The following is a 9,029-nucleotide window of genomic DNA, read 5'->3' as shown; positions in this document are numbered from 1 at the left end:
AAAACGCATCAGGATGTAGTATATAGTGGGAAAAGTGTCCTGAACAGGTTTAAAGTCAGCTTAAGAAGGTACTTCCCACTGCACTGGGACATGCATAGACAACTCTACCTGCTCAGATGCATAGTCTTCCTTTCCTACCTTTAGTGCAAGTTCTCACACAGTTAAGGCAAGAGATTTTAAAAAGTCATGAGGTCCTGAATTATCTGGCAAGCACCAATAAATCAGTCTAGGTATCGATTTTTCACTTTGAACTCCAGAGTAACACCTACAAGAAACCAATGCAAGTTCTTAAAAAGTTTTATTTTTATCAGCTCATAGTTATTGGGCCCAGTGACACATAATTGGACTTGTCCTCATCTGAAACAGCTCGTCTTTGACCTGTGGGGAAAGAAGAAATCTTAAATTCTGACATCTTCAAAAGAAAACATTGAAGCAGAGCCACTGAGGCCACTTTGCATGTCCTTCATTGTGGACAAGAGAAAACCTTACGAAATGTTTAAAATAACATGCAACCTCATACCTTTATTTCCATTTTCTGGGTTTGAACATTGCCCACTGCAAACTCCACCGAGTGGATTTCTGGCATCGCAGACTACGACGTCACAGTGGACGAAGAGCTGTAAGAGACAAGTTTATGGATGTTACGACTCGTGGTCTTGTGAACCATGAAAGTGAATTCATTCTCCTGGTTGACGTTACCTGGCGACTCAAGTCCTCTTGGTCTTGAGCAAAAGCAAACATCTTGACCTCAAAGCGCTTGAAGTGAGAAGGATTCTGGACTCTGGCGTCAGTCCAGACTGGATGGAAGATCACCTGGTATTGGTCGACTGGGTTTGCACAGCTGCAGAGTTATAAAGATGGTTAACTGGGAAAGGTGGTGCCAAAATGGTGCCACTAAATGGAGGCCAAAGCCCATGTTTCTGTACCAAATGCTTCAGTTGACAGCTGAACAACTGGGAAAACCGGAAAGTTACCCGTTAATGATGAGATTCCATCTGGGCTGAGACATCCTGTCCTCCTTCAGCGTCGCCCAGCAGGTCTCCAGCTGCAACGATACTTGGGGGCTTCCAGGCTTCACCAGCTCCACTTCAAAATACAGAGGCTGCTGCAGATATTTGGTTATGGGATAGTCCTCGACCCTGTGGAACACGCTGTAGGAGTCGTCTAAGACAGACAGATAGTACACATGGACCTGAATTATTTAGAGTTCAGACACAACAAGAATGTCTGAAAGCCCATTTCTAATTTTTGTGAGATGTTTTGCTGAACTTTGTCAGAAGGTGCAGTTTGCTTGCTCAACATGATGACATAAGGATCAATTTGTGAGATTGTCTACTGACTTTAGGAGACACTGGCAGTTTACTACTTTAGGAACATTCATTTGTTTTCTTCTGCTTATCCAGGGTCGGGTCACAACTCTCCCAAAGACTAAAGGATGTCCCCGAGGTCCAGTGTGCAGGTTAGAGAGGATCTGATTAACACTCCGCATCATCCATGTGACATGTTGACAAGATTAAGTTTCATTTTCCTCAATTTCTGGGTTTTAACGGCCTCACTGAATGTGTTTAAGTTAAGGGAAGGGGGCAAAGTTTCGAAAATCAAATGAAAACATTGGGAGAGATGACATTTTTAACTTCACTTACCCAAAGCGAGTCTCATTTCGACTTGCAGCAGGCCTTTTGCGTTTTCAGCGTACGGTTCGTTCCTGCGTTGTCTCGGTTGAAAGGCCACAGCGTGGGTCGTGTTGATGTCATAGTAGCATGAAACTTTTAACCTAAATGGCAAAAGACAATCCGTAAGACCTAAACGCAGCAAGTAGTGGCAATACATGTTTAAAGAAAAAAAAAAAAGTTTTACTGTCTGTCGTGGTAGCAGAGAATTCATGCTGCACCGAGTTAAAGAAAGAAATTCTCTTAATGTTACCTGCAATGTGTTTTAAGGCTACATAGTCATTTCACTTTCCAATACTTTTAAAAAATCATTTGGCCAAAACCAAAGAGGTCACCAGAACAGACAAGTCCACACCTTATGTTTCATATCTTGTTTTGTCAAACCAAAAGTTCAACAAAAGATAAATTTATCATCAGTTAAAGACAAAGATGCAGCAAATTCTCAGAAGCTAGGATTATATAGGGTTTTTGCTCAAGAAAAAACAAAAACTGCTTCTACATTTTGTCATTTAAAAAGAGACACTCACTCATACTCCGGTTCCTCCGAGTTAGACGCCCTTTTCGCTTCAAGCTCATCTGGCAGAGAGATTTCGTTTTCATACAGCATCACATGGGGCAAAAACTAAGGGAGCAAAGTAAAGTGGGATTCATTAGCTCGGTTTCATTGTTGACAGTCTGCATCAGAAAGTTCCTCAGCAATACGTCACCTTTCTAGTGGTTCCACAAGAGTTCCCAGTAAAGACGAAGTAAGCGTAGCGCTCGTCGCTGTAGGCGGGACCACAGGTGGGGTCTCTGAGTGTGAGCTGACTGGGGTTCAGACCGGGAACCGACTCCAGTTTCACAGCTAGAGCGGTCATGGTTCCGTTGGGGAAACACTCTGAAAGATGAGGAGCAGACATTTAGTCGTGCCGGAGACGCTTTGACGGCCACAAAAAGTTCCTCAAAACAAACCAGTCAGTGATGAGATGAAATTGCAAGCCACAGAGAATTCTTTGATAATCGTGTTTGTTTCCAGGTTCCTCAGAGTAACATCAAGTCTGCTCCTAATAGAAGACGATTCAATAGCCTGAGAAGAGGTCGACAAGGTGGTCACCAGTGATACTCTACATGTGCAACAGTGTCAAAGATCTGTGGAAAAAGGATTCTAGAAGTCGTACCTCGAACACAACAGGAGGCGCAAAGAACGGCACCGCAAAGCTGAAGTGTGTTCCGTTCTCGGTGAAGCCGTACTGCTGAGCCATGTTTTCAGTCAGCATGAGGTTTCCCACTGAGGTCTGGAAATTAAAGCCTTGGCTTCCATATTTCACAAGGATGTAAAAGTTCTGATGATCGCAGCCACCAGAGACGGAGGGGGGAACTGCAGATGGAAAATACAGATGTTTAAAATAACCTGAATGGCTGCCGCGTTTACACTGGTGCTCCTGTTGTGAATAAATCCATTATGTCCAAGAGTACTGACCAACGTCTTCTAAAACAGCTTCTGCATAAGCAGCGTGAGAAAATGGAGTATAATCATCCAGCACAACCAAGCCGAAGCTCAGGTGGAGAGCGTAGACTGTAAACCCTGCTTGGCTCTGTTGGGAAATGTACAGTAAGTTAATCAGCCAAATGAAAAACGACTGTCGTCAGTCTCCCCAAGCTGCCATTAAATTGTACCGTTTGTGAAACAACAGGGTCTTTAAAGGGCACTTCCAGTGTGAAGGCCTTGTGGCTGCTGTTTGGGGACATGTGCTCCAGGACGTTAATGCCTCTGGCTTGGCACTCCGTCACAGACAAAACCTCAGAGGGGAAGGTAATGTTCACTAGCGCCACATCGGGGAGAAAGTACCCGAACTCCAGCTTGAACACCCGCTCCGCTGCAACGGTGCCTGTGGGGCGAAAGAAGAGGAGTGATGGAAGTCTGGAGTTTACACGACTGTCACAAAAACACGAGTGATGAGACTCACGGTCAGTAACTTGAGGTGGTCGTGGCAGTAGTGGTGTTGTGATGGGGAACAAGACTTTGTATCTGGTGTTCTCATGAGTGGCGTCTTCAGTCCAGAGCACCTCGATCATCAGGTCGATCGTGTAAGACACGTGGTACTGACCGTTCTGAACTTGGCTCTGCAACAAATCAGATATACTTGTAAATTTCACCACTTAAATCTTTAGTTGTACCCATTACAGTTGCAGATTCTTGTGTACAACTACCTAAAAAAATTTTTAAGTTTGATTAATTTAATCCTGAAAAACTAGCATTGAGATTAGCATCATGTAAGCCCATACAGGTGTATGTAGGACAGCTCAACTTTTGATTCATTTCCACCATTTTAGATCTTTTACCTTAAAGTGGCCACCAACGGCTCCAATAGGAATTACAATCACGATGTACGTGTCCGTGACGGACAAGGAGTAGTGTCTGGCCTCGATCTCAGCAGCCTCCAGCCTCTGACCCTCGATGCCCATGTGCACCTCCAACAGTTTGGACTGGCCGGAAGAAATCAGCGGGTCGATGTGTCGGGGCAGGTAGCAGGTGATTGTGTCAGCAGTGAAGTAAACACTACCTGTATATAAAAGGTGAACACAGGCAATAAAAAAAAGACAACCAAGACCCAGCAGTGATAGAGTTAAAATATGGGAATGAGTAGGTCTGTAGGTCATGAGTTCAAGTCCCTTATGTGCAGAAATGTAGGGACACCAAATGAAAAGTTTGATCACCAATGAGTTATTTTATTTATGCTGTTAAGTTTGGCACGATAAGATAGATCCCCCTCATATGTGTCTAATGAATATGAAGCTACAGCGAGGAGATGACTACATTAGCATCAAGATCGGAAACCAAAGGAAGCTGCTCAAACAGAGCTCAATAGTTTAACCTTTTTTTCGTTTAATAAATTGTAATTTGCCAGATTATTTTTTTGCTGTGTGCAAAGCTAGACCAGCCATTTCCCTCTGTATCCAGTCTTTATGCTAAGCTAACTGGCTGCTGGTGAAGAAAATAGGCACATTCCCTCCCCCCCAAAACTATTCAGTTCTCTCTAAATGTTACCACCAATATAGGACTCTAAATACCTCACCACCTGAGTTTTCTGTAAGGGTTCCTCCATTTTTTTCTGTAAAAGAATCAATTAACCTTGAAGTTAAAGCCTTCATCAGCCTATAAAATACCCCCCAAAGGTAAAAACTGCTAATTTGGTACACTTAAATCCCTAGACAACCCCATAGTCACGACCTCAGCGGCCTGCCGCCCTCAAAACACGATCATTACCGTCCAGTAGTGGGCAAGCAGCTGCTGCATCAATCCGTGTCACCAGCCACTTCTTCTCAAAAACAGTCGAGGTCTTTACCACCCTCATGAGCACCCCGGCTACCTGTGGGACGAGATCACAGAGCATCACGCATAAATGGTCCAAGAACAGTGACAGTTTAACGCTTTGTTGGTTCAGTTTCAACTATTGGCTCTGTAAAGATGGCGTGGAGTTATTGTGTCCTCGGAGTGAAGTTAGGCTCCCTGTGTTGTAATCTGGGCTTCTGTTCTGGTACCTGGTCCGATCACATGTGCACACGAGTCCCTCTCTTTGAAATTGTTGGTTTACCGCACTGTGAAACGCTCATTCTGGTGAGTTCAGCTGCTGGACAGAGGGGTGCACTTGTTACCGTAATGTCCAGACTATAAGCCCCTTCTTTTGTCACACGCTTTGAACACTGCGGCTTAAACAACGATGCGGTTGATTTATGGATTTTTACGAATTTGCCTCGAGACGAAAGTGACATTGAGAGCGACAACGAAAGAGAGACTGAGGAAGAGTGACGAAGGAATTCTGAGGCTGTTTGACTCAGACACTGAAGAAGACGACTTTAGTGGTTTTAGTGCAGGAGGAAGATTAAGATAGTGATTTGATTTTCTTAAGCAGCCGTGTTACAGACACTGTTTGGAAAAAGGCCTGCAGCTTATAGACAAGTGCGGCTGATATATGTACAAAACTTGTTTTCTTTTTAAAATTATTGGCTGTGGCTTATATTCAGGTCCCTCAATAGTCTGATATTTACGGTAATTCATGACATCCAGGTAACGGACTCTACAATACCTTTAAGATTCTTTTTTTTGTCGCCCTCATGAACAAACCTTTTTCTGGTTGCTGGTGAAACTTGGAGGGAGGCTCGTTCGTTTTGGTTTTCTTGCAAACATCCAGCGGTTCTGACCGTCGTATAGCCTACAGCAACTTTAAAAAGCAAGATGGGCTGGTTTGTTGGAACAAAAGCCAATTTCTAATTATATGGGTAATTCACCGTAATGGAAGACTTTATTAAAAGTGGTGCCAACTCGATTTGAGACAACGCGATCAATTTAAAAGCCAGTTAGATCACACCATTTCATCTAAATCCAATTGCAAGTGTAAGCAAACACCAAGTTATTTAAGAGGCTGCAAGTAATTTAGCCTGACTGGAGGGGAAAGACATAAAGTCAGACTTCAAAGAAACTTAGCTGACTCACATTCTGGGTGTAGGTTTCTGGTGAAGCCTGTGGACTTCTGACAACCAGCCTTTTAGGAGTGTTCGCAATCCCGTGTCCACTCCTCTGGGCGTCGGTCACCTTCATAACCTTCTCCTCAGGCGTGAAGAACGTGATGGTTGTCGTTCTGAATCCTGTATTTCCTGTATTGACTGGCTGCTTCTGTAAGGCAAACACCAAATCAGGATTTTACACCCGGAGAATACAGCTATGGAATAAAAAAACAAGATGAGCTCGTCTAACCCCTGCAGATCGTTGAAGATGACCAAGCTTTGCATGGCCGTCTGGGATGGGGTTTTCAGGCAGGACATAATCATCTGGAGTCGGCATTTTCACAGACACCTAGAAATGAGGCCATTCCATGAGTGATAATCCATCTCTCCCCTCTGCAGGCAGCCTTAATGCCCACACGGGCCATAAAGCCACTTATCATACGAACAGGAACGTGACCTTTTGGAGTCATGCCGCATTCACTTGCCTCCATATAGTTGTGATCGCAGAGGATTTCCCTGCAGGCCCAGGTAGGGTAGTGGCAGGTTTCAGCCACCGGGTAGATTTCATCTTCAGCCAACTGGCTCCCGTGCAGCCGAAGCTGGAACGCTGTTGTGAACGCTTCATCGTTCTGCAAATCAGAGGAATTAACCTTGAAGGTATCAGAACATTAAGACACACATTCAGTCCCGCTCCATAAAGACATATCGCCGGTTTTGTTACCACATTTTGAGCAAAACAGTTTTGAAGGGAGGCGTAGATCATGGCGTTCCCCAGATGGTCTATCTTCATGCTGAAGCCACACTGAGATGCTAAACTCGGCGTGAGGAGAATGGCAGAGTTGTCTGAGGACAGAAAACAAAGAAGGTGGTCACTTAAAAAAGTAAAAGCAGTTCAAACACTTTAAAAAACAGACATTTCAGCTCACTTAAGACAACAGCAACTTCCAGAAGATTTCCTCTGAGCGGACCGACATCCACACGCATGACGTTCCCCAGACATTTAGTGCTGATATCTGGGGGGGAAATTGTTCACATTAGTGATGTGACACAGTTTTAGGACCAAAAGACTGTAAACTGGCAACAAAAACCTACTTATAGAGGGCTTCTTCGTAGCCTCTATGCTTATAGCCGCTATCAAGAGAATCAACCACCTGAAAAAGATCAAGTCATCGTCAGAGGAGTCAAATCAGAGGCTGTGAACAAAGAGAGGACGATAAAAACAAATGAAAGTACCAACCTCAGTTCAAACAAATGACCCATGGCACAAGATGTGGGAAAATGGTAACCTTAGAGTTTCTCTCCAGCAGTTTTTCTTGACGTTTGTGGTGGGGATCAACTCTACAGGGCCACCCTTTGGGTGAGAGGAGGGAGGTTCCTGCTCAACAAATACAGCCCCACACAGGTGGATCCTATTACTGTCTGATGGGGGTAATTGCACGTGTGGCCTGAACCGAGTCAAACGGGTCACAGAACTACCAGAGTTACACTTAAATGATTATCAGGATCAGCTACAGCTCCTCCTGGGGAAAACATAAAATTAGTACACTTCTGGTGTGATGGTTTAAACGCTGGTCCTGTTTGGTGTTTTTATCTATGTTTTTATTTTATAAGTTGTTTTGATCCAAGTAAAATAAATCTCACCAGACGTTTAGATTTTTGTGTCACAAACGTGTTCAATGCAAGTTTAATCCTATAAATGTGTTTCTAGATGCAGTTAGTTAGAATTAACAGATAAAAGAAGACTTGGTTCTGTAATTTTACGTAGATTTGTTGGTTAAATAAAACATATCTTGTATAATTTCCAAAATGATTGCATTAAAAATGCTAAATAAATGTGTGTATATGTATAGCTATACTGTATGAAAAGACGTAAAACCTTTTTTTTTTCTCTCGCTATCTGACATTAAATCAAACTTTTCCTGTTTTAAGTCAGTTAGGATTATTTCTATTTGCTAAATGCTGAGAAATGAGAGAGATACTTTTTTTTAAAGACTACTCTATATATCAGCGATCAATATATATAATATAGATAACTCTGGAAAATTACTGTTTTTAAAAGTTTAAAATTAAATTTACTTTGTTTTCATGAAACTGTCATTTCATTTTCTTTTGCTTAACAACTTATTTGTGTATTGTTTTTTGTTTGGATTTTTTTTTTCATTATTGTTTACCAGACATTAAGTAAAGCAAAGTAGGTAAATAAAGTTTTTTATTAAGGAACGCTGTGCTTAAAATCTACAAGTGTTTCCCCAAAGACAAGATGTTGAAACGGTGCATTGATTTTAGGAGTAGACTGTCTGGTGCTTTGGTGGGAAGAAGAGCTGCAGCAGTTTGATGCTTTAACGCTGCCGGCAGCAGATCCAACAGATGCTGAGGATGTTTTCATCAAAGTGATAAAAACACGGACGGACGTCTTGTGCAGGAAAGAGTTTGTCAGCTTGTCTCATAGATCACAAGTTCTCAAACTGTTTGGTGTAAAAAATATCGGTTGTAGCTGAACCCACAACAGTTTTTTTAAAGCCAGCCTGTGCTGTATCTCCCCTCTGCTGCCAAGTCCTGTGTTTAGTGGCCGCTTCGGCAGCCAGCAGCACTTTCTCTCCCAGGATTGAAATGTCAGAGTGTGATCGGAGGCTACTTTACTACTTCCACTGTACAAACAAGCTGAGATCAGCTGCTTTTAGCTGCAGTTGTTTCACCCAAATAAAAGCAAATGGAACATTTCTGAACATTAAACATCAGTGATTATGGATGAAGCCTTTACAGAGAGGAAGCGTAATAAATCCCAACAGAGCTACACTCGGGCTGACTGCGCTCATTATGCTGAATCATAAGACTGGATTGTCTGGGGCGAAGTAAACACGCTGCTGCGATGCT

General features: G+C 43.0%; 1 protein-coding gene across 1 annotated transcript; it reads right to left on the bottom strand.

Annotated features, from left to right (window-relative positions):
• Nucleotides 1-292: 292 nt before the first annotated feature.
• On the bottom strand, nt 293-7,139 carry LOC103372656 (uncharacterized). The gene is made up of 18 exons (XM_008302344.1): nt 7,082-7,139; nt 6,877-6,998; nt 6,641-6,784; nt 6,145-6,324; nt 4,918-5,020; nt 3,993-4,213; nt 3,617-3,773; nt 3,327-3,538; nt 3,130-3,244; nt 2,828-3,027; nt 2,622-2,736; nt 2,378-2,547; nt 2,198-2,292; nt 1,644-1,774; nt 975-1,164; nt 700-841; nt 521-617; nt 293-378 (listed from the first exon to the last, which is right to left on the bottom strand). The coding sequence occupies exons 1-18, from the start codon at nt 7,137-7,139 to the stop codon at nt 308-310; spliced, it is 2,523 nt and encodes an 840-aa protein (XP_008300566.1). The 3' UTR covers nt 293-307.
• Between the last annotated feature and the right edge of the window lie 1,890 nt (nt 7,140-9,029).

Source organism: Stegastes partitus, unplaced genomic scaffold (assembly GCF_000690725.1).
Source record: "Stegastes partitus isolate 25-593 unplaced genomic scaffold, Stegastes_partitus-1.0.2 Scaffold1796, whole genome shotgun sequence".
Taxonomy (NCBI): domain Eukaryota; kingdom Metazoa; phylum Chordata; class Actinopteri; family Pomacentridae; genus Stegastes; species Stegastes partitus.
Note: the sequence above shows the minus strand (reverse complement) of the source record. Positions and strands in the feature narration are given on the sequence as shown.

What these genes read in the sequence shown, in the direction of transcription:
- LOC103372656 (XM_008302344.1), bottom strand. Translation starts at nt 7,139, where the DNA reads ATGCGTGTGGATGTCGGTCCGCTCAGAGGAAATCTTCTGGAAGTTGCT. An exon ending in ACTGTTTTGCTCAAAATGTG is followed by an intron (nt 6,785 to 6,876) that starts GTAACAAAACCG and finishes TCTGATTTGCAG; the next exon opens with AACGATGAAGCGTTCACAAC. An exon ending in CTTGTGGAACCACTAGAAAG is followed by an intron (nt 2,293 to 2,377) that starts GTGACGTATTGC and finishes TTGCTCCCTTAG; the next exon opens with TTTTTGCCCCATGTGATGCT.